Source organism: Rhinolophus ferrumequinum, chromosome 13 (assembly GCF_004115265.2).
Source record: "Rhinolophus ferrumequinum isolate MPI-CBG mRhiFer1 chromosome 13, mRhiFer1_v1.p, whole genome shotgun sequence".
In the NCBI taxonomy this organism is placed as follows: Eukaryota; Metazoa; Chordata; class Mammalia; order Chiroptera; family Rhinolophidae; genus Rhinolophus; species Rhinolophus ferrumequinum.
The window spans coordinates 38,660,413-38,684,010 of record NC_046296.1 but is presented as its reverse complement, the minus strand read 5'-3'; the positions used below and the strand labels follow the sequence as shown (position 1 = coordinate 38,684,010).

Here is a 23,598-nt window from a genome sequence, read left to right as displayed (position 1 = left end):
ACATGGAGCTGTTTATTTCACCCCAAAGCTTCTCCTTGACCCTGTGGACACCACTGCCAGGCTTCGCCTCTGGGGCCTGATGGGGGCCTCCCATCCACTGACCAGCTGCGCCCCACTGGGACCACCGCCACCGCTCACGGCCCTCTAGGCCGACCCGTCTTCCTTCCCCAAGTTGAGCAGCTGAGCTATTGGTGCCAAGAGGACACTGGTCTGTCCCAGGAGTGAGGCCAGACAGTCGCCCACCCAGCGGGTCCCCTTTCAGGAAAGAGCCAGGGCCCCCATCCCCAGGCCCTTCGGAGTCTCTGCTTCACATTGTGCGTTGGTCCTCAGCCTGGGGTTCTGTATTCACACCTGGCCTCTGGAGCAGGACCTCTCAGTGGCCTTAGCCTCCTGGATTGCCTGGGGACTGCAGACCAGCCTTGACTCCCGCAGCACAGCCCTCCTTACCTGCACTGGCGGGGACGTGGCTGAGTTCCACATTGTTGGAGAGAAGCCAACAGCCCCCATCTGCTTGTGGTTAGGTGATGAGCAGTCCTGGCTAACGTGGGTGCTGCTGTACCCCCCCTCCCACTGGCCAGGGTGTCCTTGGTCCCATTTTACACCTGCAGACCTGAGTTTAGTCTTTGGGCACTGGCCCAGCCAGCACTGAGCCCAGGTGTCTGACCCAGAGCCCACCCTACTCCAGTTAAGAAACCCCAAGTGGCTCTGAGTATCCTGTTCCCCTGTCCTGTTTGGAGACGGGGCACGGGAAACCTTGTCCACCAGTCAGGTGGTTGGTCTTACTGGTCTGTGTCAACTTCTGGCCTCTGGTCTCATCTCCAGTTTGTTCACGGAGCTGTTTCTCCAGACTGTCAGGTTGCTGTCTGCTTTCCCTAACGCTCAACCCTGCATCGGCCTGGCTTTTCCCCTCACTACACCCTGACTCTCATTGCTGGGACCCTTCCCTCCCACCCGAAGCCCAAACCCTCGTCCCGGTGCCCGTGTGTCCTGACCTGACTCATCCCTCATCGTCACTGTATTTCTGAGTCACTCTGGCTGTCTCTCTGGGCCCTTCTGTCTCAGCCCTGCTGTCATTCGCACTACTTCTCTCCCTTCTTGTACTCATCCCTCCCCCAGCTCACTCCGTGCCTCCTCCACCTCGAGACTGCAGCTGACTGTCCCATCCCTCACCCCACTGTGCCCATGGCTCCCGACATCCAGTTCCTGAATGAGGCACTTGCTACCTCTATGCTGCTCTCTGCAGGAACATCAGTCTGCTTTGCTGCTCCCAGGAACATGGATAGAAAGACACCTGAGACCACTTTACTGTTAGCCCTCTGTACAAGAACCAGTGCTTTTCTTGCCAGTCACATTCATGATAAACCGTTGGTGATGCATTTTTTAATATCTTTAGTTATTCAGCTGCCTCTGATGAATGGCATATGTTGTCCCGAAGAGATGTCTGAGCCGGGCCAGGGGAGCCTGGCATCCAGTTTCCTTGAGGAACCCAGATCTTAGTAGCATCAGGGGTTAAGGGCCCTGAGTGAACTCGAAGCTGGACCTGGCCTGCTTGGATCACAGGCCCCTGGCCCATCCTGCCCAGAGCATGTATGGCTACCCGAGCAATGACAGCTGTGGGTTTGGATACCCGACCCAGGATAATAGGGTCCATTCTGCAGAATCACCAGGGCAGGAGTAGCCTCGGGGAGGCACGGGCAAGCCAAGTTGGCAGCCACACGGACCTTAGCTTCCTCCTTCCCTTTCCTTGACCTTTCCACAAAGGTAGGTCCCCATGGGAGGATTCTGGGCCTGGCACTGCCCACAGCCTGTGCAGAGGGCTGGGTGGAGACCAGGTAGAGGCCACGCACACGGGGACCCAAGGCCCCAGCTGGCCTGCACCAGAGGCCCTCAGGGAGCAAGCGAGGGCTGGTGTCTGAGGTTTGAAAAGGAGCAAGACTTTCTAAAAAGACTCACGAGGCTCCTGGGAGGATGTGGATAGAGTCACAGGAGCTGATGCAACTGCCAGGCCTGAGAGCGAGAGAGAACAAACACATCCTTCAGGACTAGAAGGAAGACTCTTACCTGATCATAAGGGGCCTGGCTTCGGGGGCTTGAAGAGGGAAACATTTTCACATGTGCACAGTACTCTGCACAACATTTGTCCTACGTGGTCTCATGCTCTCAGCCACTGTCATGGGTATGACTATTGCCCTCATTTTGCAGCATAAGAACTGTAGCTCAGGCAGATGGAGTCTCTTGGCCTAAGGCTCCAGCTAGGACATGGCAGAGCTGGGATCCATGCCGGGCATTTGTCTGTCGGCTCCTCCTCACTGCAGGGACAGGTTCAAAGAAGAGGGCCTGGCCCCCTGTAGGCCTGTGGCTAGTGGTCCGGTGGCCTCTTCTCATAGCCCCCACTTCTCTGGTGTAGGAAATGCTTCCCAGCATCTACCTAGATCCTCCGTGCCGCACCGTACATCCGCTCCTCTCGCCTCCCGAGTGAGGGCAGCAGTGGCTCCCTGGGCCTGACCTGGAGGAGCAGCTCCCTCTTGCCATGTGACTTAGGGCTGTTTTCTCCTCAGAGCCCCAGCCCTGCTCCCCAGTGCCCAGGGTCTCACCTGAGTCGGTGCCTAGCACCAGAGTCCTGGCGGGAGGTGTGGGCTTTGGGGAAGGTCACTAAGTTGGCGGTTTTCTCTGGCAGATCTCCAGCGCCATGGAGCAACTGCAGGAGGCCCTGAAAGTGTGCAAGGATGATGCCAACGCCCTCCACCTGCTGGCACTCCTCTTCTCTGCCCAGAAACACTACCAGCATGCACTGGACGTCATCAACATGGCCATCACGGAGTACCCAGAGAACTTCAAGTGAGTTCCCTGTGGGCTGGGCTGGGGGGCTGGCCCGCCACAGACACAGGTGTCCAGGCACAACCGGCCAGCCAGTGTACACTGATTAAGCACCCACTGCATGCATACTCCCTGGCTGAAGAGTCAAGGCAGGGCGAGGACCTGTCAGGTCAGAGAATGGCTCTGGTGTTCTGTGCCAAGAGGTTCCAGGTGGGGAGTGGGGAGCTCTGTACAGCACCTGCGGGCTCCACTGGGGCTTCGTGAACCACAGAGGGGCGGTGCTCGGACACACAAGCTCAGGTTGCTTCCACCTGCCCTGGGCTCTGCATGAGTGTCCTGGGTACACGAACTTGTGTGACTTCATCATAACCCTGGCACAGCCAGTCAAGTATGGGACTCTTAACACTGGCTGGGCGGGTGGAGGCCAAGGGAGCCATCCTCCTGCCTCCAGCAGGCCAGCAGCATTAGGGAGATGGAATTGTCTCCCTCCAGGGTAGTTCTGGCCTCGCCCTCCATTCTCAGCTCCTACACACTCCCGTTTACCACGTCACCCAGTTGGTCTTCTCTATGGAGCAGGGTTCACACTGCACTTGGCCCAGGTGGTGGTAGGTGGGGCAGAGCTAGACTTTCCTGCCTGCCCCTACCTGTACACAGAGGACCTGCTGTCACCAACCAGGTCTCTGGGGGCAGGAGCCATGCTGGGCCAGCTGAGGCAGGAGGGTACGTTGTTCCGCAGGAAGGAATAAGAAGGAGGTCAGCTTGATTTCTGCCCTCCTTCCCTCGGCAGGTGACACTGGGTATAATGGACCTTGTTTCTCTGAATCCTGTGATGCCAGCATGGGGGCGGGGGTGCCCTGAGCACCCCACTCCCACCATGTCCTGCCTTAGGGTCTGATGGAGGGACATTTAGAGCCAGCGAGAGGCCATCGTCCAGCAGACAGCAGAAAGAAGCATGATACTGGCTACACTGAGAGGTGATTCACACTGGCAGTAAAAACAGGTTCACAAAGAATTAGGGGAAATTGATGAGTGTCTCAGCCATGAGAGGAGATGTTGCAGTTGTCTCATCCCAGGGGAGTTCCCTTCATGTAAGGGACAGGACTGCCCCTCTCGGCAAGGCTCAGGCCTTCCAGTGCCTTCGGCCTCCTTCCGAGGATGGCAAGAGTGCCTTGGCTTGTGGACTTTGCTGGGAATGGCTTCTTCTCGCCAAGGCTCAGGAAAGGTGCTTTGCGAGCAGCAGAGTGTCCTGACCGTAAGCTCCCCGGTGTGCCCTACTGAGAGGGAGTCCAGTTGGAGGAGGCCACGGGTGGGCGTTCATCCTGCAGGTCAGCCTGCTTACCTGAGACCAGACCACCCCTCTGCCAGCAGTGGCCTGGGTCGTGACCCCACCCGTCCAGCCAACGTCCTGTCCCAGGTGTGTCCCAGCTGCCCACAGCCAGGTGTGAGCAGAGACAATGTGTGGCCCAATCGACATAAGCCCATTATTTGTGTTAAGAAGACGCCCTTGACTCTGGACTTCGACCCTGCACTTAAGAGATTTTTAAAATTGAAATCAGTTCACTTTAAAAGGCAGGTAGCTTAGGGACTACTAAGGGAATACTGAGGGAAACAGATAAAAAGGTACATGTGGACAAGGGATTAGTTACCTTGTCTCATTAATCCCAAGTACAAGACAGCAAGACTTACTGTATAGAGTTTATTTTTCACTTTTAATGAAAATGCACAGAGGACAAGGGTTCTCCTTTTTCAGTACCAGTTACCTTGCTTTTTTCCAGGCTCACCTGTGTGGCAGGGTCTGACCCATGGTCTGCTGCTGGCCATGTGTGAGTGTGTGAGTGTGTGTGTGTGTGTGTGTGTGTGTGCACAGAGAGCTGTGTGTGTCATCTATTGTCAGGCTTCAGTGGTAAAAGAAACTGCCAGGAAGAAGGCTTAGAATTCTAGGGTGTGAGGGAGGTTCCTCACTGAGCCCCTGGATATGTGTGTGTGTCACAGAAGGAACAAGAGGCCAGGCCAGGCCTCAGACATTGTTTTATCCGCATGTCCTATTTCCAAGTGAAGTCTTCCGTGTAAATTGAGACTATGAACAGTTCGGGGCAGAGCTTTCCTGATGGAAATAAGGGAAAGGGATTCACATGCTGCGTACTCGGCCGCCGGTCCCAGCATCTGGCATCTTACTGCGTAGTGTGTCTTCCTAACTTCTGGAATGCCTGCTGTCTGCTGGCAGAATCACCTCCTCTGGCCTGATGTGAGGAGGGAGGCTAACGCCACTTTTAGGAAATCTGCGTGAAGCCCATGCTGTGCAAGGCACAGCGGGAGTGGGGTTTGTCCGGGATGTGGGGGGTTCTCTAGCTCTTGCTCAGCACCTCCTGTGGCTCCTGGGCTGGGTGTGGAAGTCGTCTCTCTAGTCTTCCCTCCTGTTATTGGCAGTGTGTGCCTCTCCCCCAGTGCACTCTTCACCCCTCCCCTTTCCTCCCATCTCATTCAGGTGCCCACTCCTTCCCCAGGAAATGCTTCACTCACTGAAAGTCTTCATGGGGGGCAGAGGCCGTGGTCCTTGCCGTGAGGTTGGTGACACCCCCTGGGAGGCGGGAGGCGGTGGGTGGACTTCTGGGCCTCCAAAACACCTGGACCGGAACTCTAAGATTTGCGCCCTGTGCGTGCATCTGGGGTGATGGCTTTCAGCAGACCCTCAGAAGGATCCGAAACCCAAAACAGATGAGAAGCCCCGGTGTAGACTTCTCATCTACACCAGTGCTGTTGGTCCATTTGTAGGATAACTGTGCCCCTCTTTGTCAGCTGTGTCCCCACTGCCGCAGGCAGGAGCCTTGTAAACAGGAAGCCTCTGCCGTGGGAGCCCGCTCCCCAATCCAGACATGCACCACAGAGCCACTGAGGGGCCTCGGGCTGGGGCCGTGGGGCCAGCGGCAGGGAGACCTCTCTGATGTCCGAGCCCAAGGAAGGAAAACGTTTGTGTGCCATCCCCAGGGGCCTCCTCAGGGTTCCTCTATTCCTCTAGTCCTCTGTCGCTACAGAGAGGCCCGCTGTGAAGCATTTGGGGCATGAGCATCCCATCCCCTGTGGTGCCTCACTTTGCGACGTCTGCCCTTTGGGTTTAGGGGCACAGAGAAGCGGTGCAGGTTATCTGTGCCACCATGAGCCCCTCACTGCCATGAGTTCCTCATGGTCTTGATCTGAGCTAGCCCTAAAAGACTGCACAACTAACTGGGGAAAAAAAAGGAGCTTCTGGCCTAAGAACTGTGAGGGAATACATTTCTGTTGTCTTAGGCAAAAAAAAAAAAAAAAAAAAAAAATTCCACCTTAAAGTGTGTGTGTGTGTGTGTGTGTGTGTGTGTGTGTGTGTGTGTGTGTGTGTGGTTGGAAGTGGGGGTAGAAAATCTGGAATGACCATAGCGTACAACCATGGCTCTTTGCAAATAAATCAATAGTGTTCCCCACAGGTGAAACCTCAGAGTACAAAAACCCGTGGGTTGTTAGCAGGATATGTCATTGAGTCCATTACTGGTCAGGGATCACTGAAACTGTCATTGTTCTTCAATGGAAACTGCATCCTGCTTCTCCAGCTGCTCCTCGCATTGGGAACAAGCTGTGTGGCTCCAGCCGTTGCCATGGCAGTTAATTAAATGACCGGTTCAGTAAATACCACTGCCACAAAACAAAAAAACCGAAACCCACTATACCCTGACTTTAGCATCCCCAACAAGGTCTCCACATTCCGGGGGACACTTCAAGGCCCATAGTCTGGATCTGTCTCCACTGAGAACCTCCCCAGCACCTGCAGCCTTTTAGAGACTCTGCCTTTCTGCAGAGCCTGCCTTAGTGAAGGAAGAGGTGGGGAGGCCAGTGTCAGGAGCGGAGGAGACCTGGCACAGCGGAGGATGCTGGTGGGTGCAATGGACCCCTTTCCACATAAGCTTATCCTCAGGAGAGTCTTGCCTGTCCCTTACCTGTGTCCCCTCCAGCAGCATTCTCCTTTCCATGCCTCCCTTTTCTCATCGGCCAAAGGACTGACTGACACTTGTCCTGCCTCTCTCTGCTTCCAAGGTCTATTGTGAGGCTTAGGCAGGAGACGGTCTCACAGTCGGTTTACAGCCGTGTTGAGGGGCAGCAGTGTGAAGGGCTCTGGAAGGCAGACCACAGACTGTGTGAACTGCAACACGGGACCCGAGGGGCAGTGCGCGTGGGCCAGGAGGTGAAGAAGGGTGCCCCGTGTGTGAGGCAAGGCAGGGAGACAGAAGCAGGGACCCTCCGTGAAAGATTTTTAAGCTTTTTAGCTGCACAAGAGGCCACTATTCTTAAAGGCAGTCTTAAGACTCCTGGAGAAAAACCCAGATTTCATGGAGTTGAACTTTTGAAATTCTTCCTGACTTTAGGGATTAGAAAGCCAAGCACAGAGGATCTTGATTTCCGTGCCGGGGGAGTGACCTTTACTTAATGGAGGTTGGGTCTAAAAAGGCAGGAACGTGATGAGGCAGAGACTGATGGCCGCGGGGACAGTGTGAACCTGGCACGGTGGGAACCAGACACCCTGAGCAGCTTCCTGAAATCCTGAGGGCTTCCAGCTAAGCCCTGGACACATGTGCTGGCCCGGGCTGGTCCTGGCCAGCCTGCGGAGGGCCTCATGGGGGCAGCAGCCTCCCTATTTGGACCTCGTTGTAAGCCAGGCCATGCTGTGGAATGTGAGAGGGCCCATGCAAGCTTAGAGATACCTGTGCCAGTCTTTTCTCCTGGTCCTGGCTGTGGGAGGCAGCTGGGAGGCTCAGCCTGGGAAGGGCAGGAATATGGGGTCAAAGGGAACCGGCCACTGAGAAGTGTGGTTCCTGAAGCCCAGGGCTCCTTGGGGGCACTGGTTTTAGGTAACAGATTCCTTGTGCTTTAGTCAGGCCACTTGTAGTGAAGGTCACCATGGTAACCAAACAACATTCCTGGGCTAATGATGGGAGCTTTCCAATAACCAGCCTGTCAGTCACGGCCCCCACCCCAGGCTTGGCAGTCTGCCAGACCAGTTTTGAAAGCCCAGGCCATGGGGCTGGCGGCAGAGGAGCCAACTGGTTTGTCCTGCCCCTCTCCACAATGCCAAGGCTGCCTCCTCCCACCCCTGCTGGTTGGGGTAGGCCCTGGTGGTGGGAGTTTCTGCCTGGCCCAGCCCAGCCCAGGTCCAGGGGGACTTGGAAGGTCCAGGGGGAAGGGGGGGATGGGCACTCCCCAGCGCAGGAACAATGTGGCTCTCTCAACAAGCTGGAGCTCGCTGCCATGTAAACAAATGAAACCATCAAAGCTATCTCCCCAGGGAAACCTAGGCTGTTTTGGAAAATGTTTGAGCTGATAACTAGGTGTTGGCTGGGGCCAGACCTCAACCTTATCAGGTTAAGGCTAACGTTGGCCCCAAGGGCACCTCTCTGATCTACCCTGCCTGCCTCACCTTTTTCTCAAGTGGCAGGTGACTTTTCTAGTAGCGCCTTCTGCAGAGGAGAAGATCCGTCCCGGGGCTCCTGTTAACATTTCTGACTTAAACCCAGTGTATTTATTGGGTGGATCTTATTAGGGACTTGTAGTAAATCAAAAGGACCTTAAAATACCAACCCTCCCGTGAGGTATGATCATAAACCTAGTTTATCACTTTGCTGCATTCATTAAACATGTTTGGCTGCCACAGCCCCCCTGAGGACAAGAGCTGGGGGTTCTCCTTGCAGGCCCTGAGGTTGAAGGAAATGTTAAGCCAGGCATAATCACTGGCACTGTGCTCTCGTCCCCAGAGGTCAGTTCCTCGTTGCTAAGCTGGTTTGACATTCAGCACTTCCCTCCCGCGGGATGTTCCAGGCAGCCTCCTGTGATCGCGCTCTGTGTGACACCGCAGTCAGTCCTCTGTCTCCCATAGTGGTCCACTGTGCTCAGACCGGAAATGCAGATGACCCACTAGATGATTTTGTTTGAGGAAGAAAGGAAAGAGGTATTTGCAGATTTTTCCAAAAGGAATTCTTCATTGTTTTAGAGTGGTTTTATCCCTTCACTTCCTGATCCTCAACTCCTTGATGTTTTTGCTTACAATCTGTGCTGGAGCCAGGCGCTGGGGCCCACAGCACACCAATCTAGCAGGAGTGGCCCCAGCCCAGGAGAGGCATTCATGCCCCTAGAGCAGGGCTGGCTCCTCTTGGCACTGGGTGGTCTTCCGGTCTCAAAGGTTTGCTCACTGGGCAGAGATCATAAACCAGGACCAAGGTGTTTGCTTCTTGGTGTTTTATCCCGGGGCTGGGAACCTACCTTTGTTCTACCTGAGGACCTTCTTTCTGAAAGTTCTTCCTCCCCTGAATGGTTATGGAATGGCTCTTTGTGGTTTGTGTTTATATCTTTCAAGGTCATGAATTAGTGTTTGGAGAGTCACCTGGAGGTAACTGGAGGTGGCCTGCTGCTGAGGGAAGTGGGCCTGGAGGCCACCGGGTCAGCTGTCAGTCAGCAGGCCTTGCCGTGCAGCCAGCCCCAGCCGGTGAAGTGGGTGTGGGCTGCACTCCAGATGGGGCGGGGCCTTTGAAGGAAGGAGAGGCTAACTTCAGTAAGCAAAGCTTACAGACTGTTGATTTTTAAAGCTTCAGAGTCAGGTCACATTGAATGAATTTATTAAGAGGTGGAAGATCAGTGTAAGCCTTAAAACATTAGGGGATATGGGTCAGTGTAATCCTCCAGACCTAAGGGGAAAAAATCATTGGTTTTTAGGGCTAAGAAGAGCTACCATAAGGGACCCTTTCACATTCGTTGGTGGGAAGATAATAAAGCGGGGCCTGATTATGGCCCTCGTCTGCTGAGGGAGATGCTCCTGTTAGAGCTTTAAAAGAATACCCTCAGAGTGCATGTGTGTGCTTTTAATCAGTTAACTGCCCTGTTGGAGTCGGGGAAACCTGTATCTTCCAGTGAATCCCTGGAATTTCTGGCCAGGGGCTGGGCCACTGTGACAGCCAGGTGATTACAGCCTGAGTGGGGGCTGTTCCTGTCCTGGGGGGAAGGGCTCTGTGCCTGGTCAGGCCGGCCCCTCCCTTCCACTTCTAGGCCTTCGTCCCTGCCAGTCAGCCCTCTAGGGTGCCCTCCTCACCTCACGTTGCTTCTGAATCCTGCCGATCCTCAGAGACTCCCCGTGGCTCCACTTGGCCTTGAAGCTCCTGCATTTCCCCAAAGGTGAACCACTCAATTGAGTACTTGGTTCTCTTGTTCTGTTTTGTTTCCTAATTGCCTCAGATGTATTGTTTGAGCTTCCCCTGAGTTTGGAAGCACCAAAGAGACTGGCCTGTCCTCTGCATCCCACTCCCGTTGTAGAGAGCCCATGGCTGGGCACCCAGCACCCAGGTAGACCATGGGAAGGAAGGAAGACAGGAAACACATGGGGATGCTGGCATCTTCCAGCTCTCAGAGTGCTCATACCTCTTGCCCTACTGTGTTGTCATTTTGGATTGATTTATGTTTTAGTTTTTACAACCCTCCTACTTTAAAGGTGAACAAACTAATGGGAAAGCTAGATGATGTCTCAAGGTCAGGTAGCTGATGAGTGGCAGAGCAGGGACTAGAACCCTCGCCAGCTGATGGGATGAACAACCCTGGTGTGCTTGAACCCGTGAGCAGAACACCTAGTGCTTGCTCTGTGCCAGGTGCTGCTCTAAGCACTTCAGCTGCATTTACTCATTGAATCCCCTCAGCAACCTTCGGAGGGAGGTACAGGAACTAGCATTACTGTACAGATGAGGATCTGGAGGCATGAAGGGCATAAGTAAGCAATTGGGCATAACAGGGGCTAGATAAATAATAATGACAGGGCAAATGTGGATCGGGCCCTTTATGAAGTGCCAGCCTCCTGCTGGGCCTTTATTTCCACATAAGAACCCCCGAGGCATAGATAGGTATGTAGGTAGGTAGGTAGGTAGGTAGGTAGATAGATAGATAGATAGATAGATAGATAGATAGATAGATAGATATTGTCATTCCCATTTTATAGATATAAAACTGAGGCTCTAAAAAGTTATGCAACTTGCCTCAGGTCACATGGCTAGAAGAAGGAAAGCTGGGATTTAACTTGGGTCATCAGACATGGACCCTGCTTTTCACCCCTGAGTCAGACTGAGGCGGCCGGGATAAGGCCCACTTGCTGTAAAACTCCGTGCTGTGTGCAGGCTCTGGCCTCCTGGCCGAGGAGTTAGACTTTCCAGAAGCGTGGCCACCTGACTCAGAGAATAGCCTGCTTTTTCACTCAATTATGTGTTTTCTGTAAAAATAGAATTCTTCATTAAAATAGCATGGTACAGCCATCAGCTGGAATTACTAATTACTGTCCTTTAAAGAGATAATACCCCCTTTTGTGCATTCGCCACACCTGCTGCCACCCCTTCCCCCAGCGTGGATGGCTCCCATGATGGCCAGGAGCCAGAGGGGTCAGGCAGACCCACCCAAGGCCCGTCAAAGAGGTGAACACACAGACGGGGCCAGGAAGAGTGGAGAGTTCCGCAGGACGCCCTGCAACTTTGCTTCTTCTGTTCTGCAGCAAAGATCCATTGAGTGACCACTAGGTCAGGCGTTGGGAATACAAAGATAAGAAAGCCATGCTCCCTGCTGGAGCAGAGGATCTGACAGGAAAGACGGATAATGATGGGGCAAGTGATCTGGGAATGACCGCTGACCGTTTTTGAGGGGTGATTGCGCCAGGGCTGCCTTTACAGGCTCTGTTGCCCTTCGTCCCACCACCAGCCCTCCTGGGCGGTACCGTTACTGTCCCTGCTTTACCCAGTAGGTAGAACTCAGAGAGATGAAGGAACTTGCTAGGAAGCGGCAGAACCTGGAAGCGTACCCGCTTCGTTCGATGCCAAAAGCCATGTTTCTGCATGATGTCCTCCCGTTTAAGGAGGAGTGAGCCAGGGGCGGAGGTGGCGCTCTCAGGTGCATGCTGGTTACCACGTTCAAGTGTTTATTGTGTATGCTGAGGAATTTTAGAGGGAACTGCTTTCAGGAACATGAAAGTGAAAAATGTGGCCCCATCGTACTTGCCGCCCACACAGGCCAAGTCCTTCCCTGCAGCCAGGTCTGCTTTGCCAACCCCCTTGCCACCAAGAGTAGGGTGCTGGGATAAGCAGCCAAGGAGGGGACCCAGGGAAGAATGATCCAAGACTCCTTCGTAAGGGGAATGGACAAGAATATCTCTTACCCCAGGACAGTACTTGCTTAGCCAGAGCCACTGCCACAAAAATAGCCCCTATTTACAAAATAATTCTCTTTTTAAAACACAGGGTTTGGAAAGACTTATGCTCACCCAGTTCTGAGGAGGCTCCCCCTAAGATATTTCCTCTTCATAGCAGTGGAAAGAAATGACTTGTCTTTGTCTCAAATTGGAACAGCTCCAAGTTGCAATCCTTTTGATAGATAATCGCAGGCTGATCATGACCCTGCCCCAGGAGTGCAGACCAGGCAGTGCCCAGGAAAAGTGGTAGAAGGAGGAGGTAAATGTCAGGCTTACCCAAGCATTGCGCTGGGACCCTCCCTCATCAGCCCTGATTGGAGCAGTCGGGAAGATTGACAAAGCTGGTGACCTGTGGTGACACCCAGAGACACTGACCTCTCTGGTCTCTGTCTTCCCCCGCAGGATGGGGGCTGGCCCAGACAAATTCCAACATACAGACTCTACAGGGCTGAGATGATTCACGGTTCAGAAAGGGTACCCCCCTCGCTTCCTCCCCACCCTGTGCTGGGCGGTGCAGGTGACGTGGGAGGTGGCAGGTTCCTACTTTGACCAGAGTGCAGTGGTAGATGAGGTATGCTGTGAGGACAGCAGTGGAGGGAGCACCGAGCCTTGGCGTGGGGGCCTGGCTGGGCTGCCAAGGCGCTGCTGGCATTCTCAGGAAGGCGTAAGTGTTGGAGAGTGGGCCCGTGGCTTCACTGGGCCTCCCTGCTAGGACCCGGGCGCCCACGCTGCGTCCATGGAATGGAGCTACAGAGAGTAGCAGGAGCCAGGACTCTGCTCCCTGTCACCCCAGCAGCTTCGTCCCTGGATGGGACAGAGTGCAGGGTGTGTTTACACTGATCCTTGCTCCTTCTCCTTCCCTAGAGAGAACACTCACTTTCACATCTGCCTTCAGATGCAATGGCGTGGCAAGAGCATGCGGCCTTAAAAGACCTCAGTGTATTCCACATGGGCTTCCACAGCGTAAAAAACAGGAAAGTGCGACAAGGAAGGTCCAAGATGGCGGATTAGAGTATACGAATCACCTATGTAGAGTTTAAAGAACAGTGGCAAAATGAGTAACTACCAAAAACAAACAAACAGGAAAGTGCTTGCAAGAGGGGCTCACCGCCGAGGTTGCTGTGGCTCTGTCTGTACCTCCATCCTCTTCCTTTCCTTTCTCATGCCCATCTTAGGTCCCAGAAGCCACGAGGAAGACCACCTGCCTTGCCTCGCCAAGCAGGCCATGAAGCTCAGGGGCTTTTCGAGAGCCTTCAGGGGTACCTGGCCTGGAAACTGCTTTCAAGGGTCTACTAGGCCTGTAGTTTCAAAGCAGAAGTCCCTTCCCTGAGCCTCAGGCAAGCCTGTGCTTGAGGACTGAATGCAGCTGTGGGTTCTCAGCTACTGCTTCGAGGTCACCTGCAGGATCCCTGGGGCAGACAGGGCAGGACACCTCACTCCTATTTCACAGGTCTGGAACCTGTGACATGCCCAGCTGGGCAGCCACAGGGTTGGGACTTTGGCTCAGGTTTCTCACTCCTGGGCCCGTGTCTGTCCACTCTGAGTGAGGTCACACTGCAGGGTCTGTGGACAGCACTGTGGTCATTCCTGCCCCGCAATGGCTTTTGTCAGGGTGTGAGAGGGCTGCTAGAATCCAGTGTCTGGGCCGTCCTATCTCAGACTCTCCCTGGTGGTACTATTGGCTCTGCCTGGGGACCGTCCTCTGAGATGAAGAGCCCCTAGTCCCAAGGAGCCAGGCATCTTCACCTCGTGCCCAGGACTCCCCGTTCCTCCCCAGGCCCTGTACCACTTTGCTTCTGGGCAGCTTAAAATGGAATCAGCCAGCTCGTTGCCTGTTGGCAGCGTGAGTCCAGCCCACTCTGCAGTTACGAAGTAGCAAGTGAGCAGATTCCTCTGCTCCCTCCTAGCCAGGAACCAGCAGCGGGAAGCAGTGGTGTCAGAAAAAATTGGCTCTGATTTAACACGGATTGCGAGACCTAGAACATGGCCGGATGGGTCTAACAACACATATTTTCACAGTACTAAGCTGGCACCGTGTGCTCAGCTCTGTGCCAGGCACTGGGGAAGGTAGGGCACCGATGTGGAGGAGGCAGGGGCCCTGTCCTGCAGGTGGGCACCCACGGCAGGGCACAGGACAAGATGAATGGTGGCTTTACCACCTGCAGGCCACAGTGTCTGAATTTTAAAATGCTTGATATGAGTTTATCTTCATTATTAAACTCATAAGCCACGTGGCAAAAAGAAATATATAATGTAATTAAGTGCTAACTGCAGACTGTCTGGGACGTTCAGAGAAGAGCGGGGTGGTTGGTCACACTGGCAGTTCCTGGAGCAGGACAACTGGAGCCAATGGATGAAAAGAGTGGGCTTTTTTTGAAAGCCTCAGAATCCTTTCTTCACATGACAGAGTAGATTCATTTAAGTATAGAAAATAGGTACGCCCGGGCCTGGGCAGCCGGACTTGCCCCTCGTAGCCCTCTGCCCCCCAAGGCAGCAGCATGGCCCACGTAGGAAGCACAGCATCCTGATGAGGCTGTGGTCCGTTTCGTGGGCCCCAAAGTGTCGCCCACCATCCAGGGTGGCCCCCCAGGGCTCTGCCAGCCTTCTGTGCTGTTGTTTGAAGAACTGGGTCACCCATCCTGATAGATGGGATGGAGAGGGAGCCCTGTGCTCCAACAGGCCTGGAGGTTTGGTGGTCTTAGTCAGAAGGGCAGCAATGTTGCCCCTTCTGAGGGAGGGGAGTTGTTTGCTGATCCCTGTTGAGAGAGGGGAGAGACGTCAGCGGTGGGTTAGAGGCATGCCAGCAAGTGTGCAGAAGACCACATCCCGACGTAGTGAAGGCTCTCCTAGAGAGGTGTGTGTACAGAAAGTCAGAGGGTAACTTCTGGCTAGGAGTTGGCTGGGTGTCGCGGGGGCAGGGCAAGTCCCAGCAGCAGGACAACCTGAAACAGAGCATGGGTGAGCCCAGGAGCCTGTCCTGCAGTTCAGAGAGCTGCCAGTACCCATGTGAGCAGTGCACGGGGGCCCCGAGGTCATGCGGAGGGGTGGCAGGAGTGGAAGGTGGCCACACAGGCATTTGGATTGATGTCATGGACAGTTAGGGTGGGGCGCTTTGTTGAAAAAAATCTCTCTGGCGGTGCTGAGCTGTGAGACCAAGGAAATCTCAGGAGCTCATCTGGAGCCTCCCAGGATCTGGGAGTGAAGGATCTGACCAATGGGCGACTGTTGGAGTGCTTGCCCCAGCCCAGAAAGGATGTGGTTGGGTTGAGAAATTCCGCTCTGGGCCACTCATGCTAACGGAATGTCGGGAGCGCGAGGATAACAGCCTGTGTTGGTAGAAGTCACTGTAACGCCAGCTCAGCTTTTGGCCACTTCTGTTCCGGGCACATGGTTGGTCAGGTCTGCCATGGCCCCATCCTGAGTCTCAGGGGTGCAGGGAACGGGGGGTGGGGGGGGCGCCTTGGCAGAGCGGGGCCTGCTAACGAGGAGGCATGTCTGAGGAGCCTGGCTATTAGGGGAATGCTGCAGGGCTGGTCTGCCCACGAGCTGTCCCAGAACCAGCCCAGCCCAGCCCCAGTGGCCCTGCCCAGGGGACTCTGCTGCCTGGGGGGCGGGGCAGCCTTGGAATGGACTTTTCCCCTACCCCTGCCCCCCACACACACACAGGGAGAGGCTGTCACTCCTCACCAACACCTGCTGCTCCAGCTGCTGCCCCCCGACACACACACACTTCTCTTTCCTCAACTCCTAACTATATCGCATCCCACCCTCCTTTTCATCAAACACCAGCCCCAGCAAGACCCCTTCCCTGTGCTTTCCTGGCACTGAGTCTGATCCAAAAATACAACACTTGAGTCTCTGGGCAATGTGTCATTTGTAGCACTAATTGTTACCTTGAAGGCAGAAATTGTGTCTTCCACTTCATATTCCCTAAAGCAGAGGCTCCTAGTACTTGGGGAGTGTTGGCCCCTTTGAGAATCTGGGAGAGGGAAATAGGAGCAGGACCAGATCTCCCCAGCAGCCGCCCACACAGGGTGCTGAGACCACGTTCCTGTGAAGACTACACTGTGGGGACCACCGTTTCTGCCCTGTCACCTTGTAGGCCAGCAGAGCATCCTGAGAGTCTGGGAAGGCTTCCTGAGGGAAGTGGGATTTAAAGTCCGTCATGGGAGATGGATGCAAATGGAGAGAGACCGTATGGGGGTGGGGTGGAGTGCCATGTGCGAAGGGGTAGAAAAGGCACGTGGCACGTTGGAGGAAAAGTAAGGAAGAAAAATACTTGCCTGAACCTCCTCCTCTGAAAAGAGGACTGGGGCAAATTCCATCCTCTTCACTCCCTCCCAAGTCACAGTCTAAGAAAAACAAGGTGTGAGCAGTGAGGCCATCAAAGTTCTCATGAGCCTGGAGCTCAGGTCTCAGTACAAGGCAGGGGACGCCAGGGCCCTGAGTGAGGGGAGGTCAGAGGGGAAAGCTCCCAGGTAGGCTCCTGGCCTCCCTGTCTGGGTCCTGCCCGCTGCTGCAGCCTTAGCTCACAGGGACGCTCCATTTAATACAGGACTCGGCTTCTGTGAGGGCCTGTGTGTCCATCTTAGAAAGGCCGGCAGAACCAGCCTGCAGCAATCAGGTTCAAGCCTAACCGTCCTGTGGGTTTACCCAACAGCGGTGCTGGGAATAAAAGTGCCTCATTGACCACCCAGTGAGAACCAGGAGGCTCGGCCTTGTTTGGGCCTCAGCCAGCTTGCTCAGGACGCTGGTGTGTATCAGTGCGGCCGACAGTACCCATGGTAAAAAAAAAAAAAAAAAAAAAAAGTGCAGTACTTCCATACTTCCTAAGTGTCCCAGACCTTCCCGGCAACTGAAGGTCCAACCCCTGGCACAGCAGGATGTCCAGACCCCGCCCCAGTCCCGGTGAGCCAGTCTTCTAGTGATCTCTGCTGTGTCCTAGGCAGGGGGAGGCAGCCATGGCACCTTCTGTGGCCTTGCTTCCTGGTGGAACCAGCCCTCTCTTCCCACCCTCTGTTCGGGCCACATCCCTGCACCATTCTTACATCAGAGGACTTTCGGTTTTCTGGTTGAAAGAGATCCTGAGGTTGCTCTCTCCCTTTGCACAGTAACTGTGTTCCCAAATGGTGGCCGAATAAGACTTCATGTAGCTTTAATCCTATTGAATATATAAGGGGAGCTGGCTATTTTAGGAAATTCAATGAAGGCCCTTGACTTTGATAAAGTTAAACACGAGTGTCCTCATGTATCTCAAGTCAGGAAACAAGTTTGCAATTTAATTGTGTAAAGGTGTTAATTGGGCACCTATTGTGTGCTGGCAAGGAGAAAGCAGAGCTCTGACCTTTAGTGACCCTTTTACCAGTTCCTTGCTTAGCCTCTTTCCTGGATTCAGAGTTGCTTTCTGGGTCTGTCTCTTATACAAAGCTCCATCTCGGGCCCATGGGGTTTGTCAGCATAAAGATGGCCACATGTTCAAGGGGGATCTGCAAACAAAGAAGACCAGTAACCACACTTCACAGTGCTTCGGGGGGGTAGGGCAATATAGGCTGTGATGGGTGGGGGGCACACAGGGATGAGCGGTGTGGACACTGAGGGATGCAGAAGAGTGCTTTGTGCTTTGGCACACTCTATAGAGAAACTGAGGCTCGGAGAGGTCAGGTGATCTTGGGGTATGGCCGAGGCCGCCATGCTCGTGAGCACTCTGCCTTCTGTGGGCCAGGGAGGTGGGCAGATGGGGGCTGCTCTGGTGCGGCTGAATCCCTTGGGATCCCCCTGTGGGAAGAAAACCCTGAGGACCGGGAGCCCCCTCGGGGGCATGCTGACTGCCATTCTCCCTCCCTCCAGCCTGATGTTCACCAAGGTGAAACTGGAGCAGGTACTGAAAGGCCCAGAGGAAGCCCTCGTGACCTGCAGACAAATGCTGCGGCTGTGGCAGACCCTGTACAACTTCTCCCAGCTGGGGTGAGTGGCTGTCGTCATCCCTCGGGTTTGCCAGAGGGTTGACAGGCGGTGGTTGCCAGGGCAACCGCCCACTGCTTAGTAGCCACATGCCTGGTGGGTGGGGGGTGATGAGGTTTGAATGAGAATGTGGGCCTTCCTGCTCCTGGGGCCTTTTTCATCCCTGGTCTAATTTTAACCTTGTGACAATCCTCTGTGAAGTACATAAAGAACCTGTTTAGGGGACTGACATTCAGAGGGGTAAGAAGGAAGAGAAACCATCATTGACCATCTGGGCCAGGTGCTGGGCTTGCTGCTCTGTCTTCCATGTCAGTTGCTTGTATCTTAGACATTATCAGATTTTATTCTTACCTCAGTGGGGAAACTGAGACTCAGGGACCGTATGTAATTTGCCAGAGCTACCCGCCTGATAAATGATAGTGCTGAGGCTTACACCTGGGTCTCCTGAGTCCCAGCCCATGGACCCTGTCACTTCTTTCCTAGTTCCATTTGGAAGCTAGAAAAAGAGGAAGCAGAGTTCCTGAAGGCACCCCCACTCCTACCCACTTACCCACTGTCTCGACAAATCCTATCTCCTGCTCTGGTGCCCAGCCTGCGCTCTGGCTTTTTCCTGGGCAAAAGCAGGGCAGTCTTGTCCAGACTGAACCTGCAGAAAGTCTTTGCTCAAATCCCCTGGGATGCGGGGGATTTGAGCCCAAAGTGGAAAAGGGCCTCATGCCAGACTGCTTCTTCCTGATCCTGTGGACGCCCCCACACACACCTCCCCTTCTCTGGGACTGCTGGCTGTTGTCTCCCGACGGCCTTAGGGCAACCCAACTCTGGTGGATGTACTTGCATTTTTTACAGGGACTCTGAAAGCCTAGAAGACTTTCACAGTCCCCAGGGGCATGTCTCTAATGGTAAAGTTTACAGAAGAGGCACCAGAGTAATCTAATGGAGTAAAACCCTTGGGCCGGATAGGATCAGCCATCCCCTGCAGGCCTTTGGGCCTGGAAAATTCCCGGGCAGAGCAGGATCAGTGGGTGGAAGCTGCCAGAAGAAGACTCTGGGGTGAGGGATGCTTCAGAAAGGAAATGGGGAGCCACCTGGCAGCTGGGTGATGTGAGGACGAGGGGCAGACTCTGCTCTGGTATGAGGGGAGCTGTGTTCAGATGCACCTTGCTCTGCAACGTGCTGGCTGCGGCTGCTTGGGCAGGTGCATAACCCGGCTCCCTTTGTGGGAGAAGCTGTGCCTGGAGCTGGCAGGGAGGTGTCTTAGTGGGACAGCTGGTTACCTGTTCATTCCGGTGGTCTCGATGGGGCACCTCTGAGCTGCAGCCTTGTCTCTGGGCATCTGTGCTCCCTCCGGGGCAGCAGAACTGTGGGGCTGCAGGGGCAGTGGGCTTTGCCTAGGGGGCTTTTCAAGTCACCATGCACCCACACACTCATCTCTGCTCTGAGGGCCTGGTGGGCCTCCTCCCGTAGGCACTTCTCCTAGGAACCTTCAGGGTAGGGCAGGACTCAGCCAGGCCAGATACCTGGAGGCAAATGGTTGGGACCAGAGGCCAGGATCCAATACCCTCGTGGCTTTCCCAAGAAAAAGGAGCATTCTTTCTCAACCTGGAGAAACTAGGGCTTGTAACATCTAGTTTGGGGCAGCTAAGGATCAAGGCCAGAATCCACAGCCTGCGGGGCTAGCCTACCCTGCCCCAACCCCCGCTGCTTTCGCTTATACACACTGCCCCTCAGGCCCTGCTTAGATACCGTCCTCGTCCTCACAACACCTCCGCTCTTCCTCTTAGACCTCTCCATCTGGGTCTTTCCTGATTGCTCGACTTGGACTGTCTCTTCTCATCTGGCTGTCGGGTTCTTTAGGGCAGGAGTGGTGCTATATGTTGGTCTAGAACCAAGTGGCAAGAGGCCCCGAGATAGGCTGTTTCTGGAGCCTAGGAGAGGCCCCTTCAGGGGCTGGGAGAGCAGGTGGGTGAGCAGCGGTATTTGTTGGTCTCCAAGCCAGCACGTGCTGGGCACCTGCTCATACTGTCTCATGCGTTGCTCACGGTAACCTCATGAGATTGACATGCTCGTGCTCATTTCAAGATGACACAACTAAGACCTAGAAAGGTGGCTTTGCTGAGGGTCACACAGATAAGAATGGGTGGCCCCATGGTTTTAATCCAGTGTCTTTGACTCCTTGGTACCACACTCAGGTGTCTTCGGGAGTGGGAAGAGGGTGTGAGAAGACAGGAACCAGCCCTGACCCGCTGTGTATTTGTGGGTGGTTTTCTCTAATGTCCACAAAGATGGCTGTGCATCCACAGGCCGATGTTCATGCCACTGTTCGAATGGCACAAACACCCCGGGCCCTGGCTTTCTTTGTGGGACCATCATCTGGCCCCCTTCTGGGCCTGCCTTCTCCTCGCCTGGCCTTTTCACCTTGGTCCTCTAAGCTTCCCCTGTCAGCAGGTTCAAGGCCACTGGCATCCCCGGCAGTGGGCAGGGGTGACCGTGCTCTGTGTGCACCCCCAGAAGGGCACAACAAGCTATTCTGCCTTTCCGAGCTGGGGCCTCCCCAAACTCCCACTCTGAGAAAAGAGGGACCTCCCTAGCTGTGTGGGAGCTGCCGGGACCTAGAGAATTGGGGAGGGAGAGGAGAATGGGATCACTGTGCTTGTCTGCCATGCCAGGGACTCCCTGTGATTCTTCTGGTGCCATGCTGGCAGCCAAGGTAGGGTGCCTGAGGCAGGGTGTGGCATCTGGGCCCTCCTTCCCTGGGGGGTGGGCTGGGGGCACTTGGGGTGACCTGTGAAGACCAGGCTTTCCTTGGAAGCCAGTCCACAATGTTCACTCTGTGCCTGGCCCTTGGCGATACATTGTGAGGGCAACAAAAAGGTAGAAAAGGCCTCCCCTTAGCCTGGGGGAGCATCTGGCTGGAAAGAGACAGTTTCTAATCTTCAGTATCTGTGGTGCCAGGATCCATGCTGACAGAGAGCAGGGAAGGAAGGCCAGAGAGCCACAGGAGGCTTTCTAGACAGATGAGGGCCACTCAGGCTGGATTCTAAAGGAGGGGGTTTGGGGTAGACCAAGAAGAACAGCGAGAACATTCTCGGTGGCTGCAGCATGTGCAAGCATGTAGCCTTGGGAATGAAACATGGTGACGTTACAGAATAGTGAAGAGACTGATGGTCCCACAGGCACACAGCAGGCAGCGTGTGTATGTGTGTGAGTAATGGGGAGTAATATCACGTCAATTTAGCCTCTGGGGCGAGCCAGATTCTAGCATCCCAAGCCTGAGCCCTGACCTGTCCTGCTGGTTGTCTCCATCCTTCCTAATGGTCCTGGCTTTAGCTCTGTTCTTGGGCCTGAACTGTCGGCCCCAGAGCCTGCCTGGCAGGAGGCTCCCTTGTTCTCCTTGCCAGCCCTCCACTTCACCAAGGCCTGGCCCTCTTTTGCCTTCCAGAGGCCTGGAAAAGGAAGGCAGCCTCGGAGAGGGCCTCACACTAAAGAAGCAGAGCGGCATGCACCTGACTCTGCCTGATGCCCATGACGCAGACTCTGGTAAGAACTTGCCCCATGGGCAGCTGTCCACATGGGCCCACAGCTCGCTCTCCTAGTCTGAGCACACACAGAGAGTGGCCTCTGCCTGGCCTGGCTAAATCCACCCCGCTCCTTGCCGGCCACTGCCCAGGGGTCTCGTGCTAAGGAGCCAAAGAGCTGTCCTCCGGCATCTTTCAGGGCCCATGCTGACTCTGGGGCAAAATGGCTGCAGGCCCTGGGGCTGGAGTAGGCAAGGGAGGGTCCCTGTCTCCTGGACAGGGATGAAAAGGGTGGGGATTGGGGTAGAAAGTTAGCTGTGGAGCACAGAAACCATTTCCCCTTAGGCTAAGGCTCGAGGCCCACGTCTGCCGTTATGATGTCCTTAATAGTCTGACTCCAGTAGGAAGGAATGAGCTGAGCTTGTATTTACATCTCAAAGCCCAGACTGACTTTTAACTGAGGACCTGATTAAAGCAGAATATTTTCCTCAAAGACAGAATAAGAATTAGTCACAGGAATGAAAGTGTGAGGGAGTCGCAGTTAGTGGCATTGCCCATTTTTTCCATTTCTGTGGACATGAACCAAGTTGCACCTTCACTGGGAAGTGACAGCGCTGATTTCCTATGCCAAGCCCAGCTCCCAGCTTGAGAGGTTCATCTGCAGAGCATGAGCTACATGTGGAGCTGCTGACTCCAAAGAGGGAATGGTGAAGGAGGGTGTAGCACCCTTGCAATTGACGAGGGAAGAACCATGAACAAATTACCATGTTTCCCCGAAAATAAGACCAGGTCTTATATTAAGTTTTGCTTCAGAAGACGCATTAGGGCTTATGTTCAGGGGATGTCCTGAAAAAGCATGCTAGGGCTTAATTTCCACTTAGGTCTTATTTTCAGGGAAAACCTTATTAGGACTGTGTGCACTCCTCTTATAAACTGAAATCATCTGTGGTTTGCCCTGAGGTCTCCTGAGTTTATTGGAACCTTTATTGCCTCTGAGAGAGTGAGAAAAAGTGCTCACATTTCACCTGCATGTGAATTGTAAATGTCAACAGCTCATATATCCTGAACAGGGACCCACGTCACCCAGAACTGCCACCGGGAGAGGTGCTCCAGAGGGCACAGGGTCTGACCTGAGCTGTTACCCAGGGATCCTTCACAGTACAACCTCAAATGGGACATTTCTGTATAGGAAACAGTAATATGCACCTGTGAAAACAGAAAACAAAAATAGCAAAAGGAAGAAAAGAAAAATCACCCATAATTTTACACCCAGACCTTAATAAATGGCCTTCCAGACTTTTTTCCATGCCCATATTTCTTTCTTATAAAACTGTGGTCAGACGCTTTTTCAGCCGGCCTTTTTCACCTGACTGTAGGATGTGAACATCTTTCCGCATTGAGCTCCATGTTTGTGCATCGTTTCTTGAATGACTGCCTACTTTTGTATGATTACACCCTCACTTGTGTTTAGTCAGTCCCTGCGGTTGGACATTCGGGGCATTTCCAGTGTTACAGGCAGTGGTGAAAAGCATCCCTGACATTTATGATTGTCTTCCTTAGTGACAGACTCCTAGAAGTGGGCTCGCTGCCTGGTTGCCCCTTTGAAAGCTCCTTTCCCTGGCTGTGGGTGAGGGTACAAGGTGTGCCCTTCCTAGTGGCTCTGTGAGCTGCTGGGAAGCCACCCTGCCCTGCCTCAGGATGCCCTGTCCCTCTCCATGGGGCTGCACAGTCCCTGCTCCTGGAGCCTGTAGTGTGTGGCACTCTAATTCTGCTGCTCAGCCCCCTCCCGTCTTGCTCTGCAGGCTCTCGGCGGGCATCATCCATCGCGGCCTCCCGGCTGGAGGAGGCCATGTCCGAGCTGACCATGCCCAGCTCCGTCCTGAAGCAGGGCCCCATGCAGCTGTGGACCACGCTGGAACAGATCTGGCTCCAGGCTGGTGAGTGACCCTGGCCCCGGTGACCCCCCACTCACCTGTCAGCAGGTCTGCAGGCTCTCTGAGCTGTATCCTGTCCTGGAGAAGGGAGTGTGAGGAGGTGGGGACTCCTGACAAGGCTCACACAGGCTTCACTCCTCAT

General features: G+C 54.4%; 1 protein-coding gene across 1 annotated transcript in view; it reads left to right on the top strand.

Moving 5' to 3' along the window:
* The window catches only part of TTC7A (tetratricopeptide repeat domain 7A), a 111,249-nt gene that overhangs the window by 68,185 nt on the left and 19,466 nt on the right, over positions 1 to 23,598 (top strand). Inside the window, exons 15-18 of the mRNA XM_033124425.1 lie at positions 2,678 to 2,838; positions 17,894 to 18,010; positions 21,447 to 21,544; positions 23,325 to 23,459. Coding sequence (XP_032980316.1) covers positions 2,678 to 2,838; positions 17,894 to 18,010; positions 21,447 to 21,544; positions 23,325 to 23,459 — 511 coding nt within the window. The remainder of the gene's footprint in view (positions 1 to 2,677; positions 2,839 to 17,893; positions 18,011 to 21,446; positions 21,545 to 23,324; positions 23,460 to 23,598) is intronic.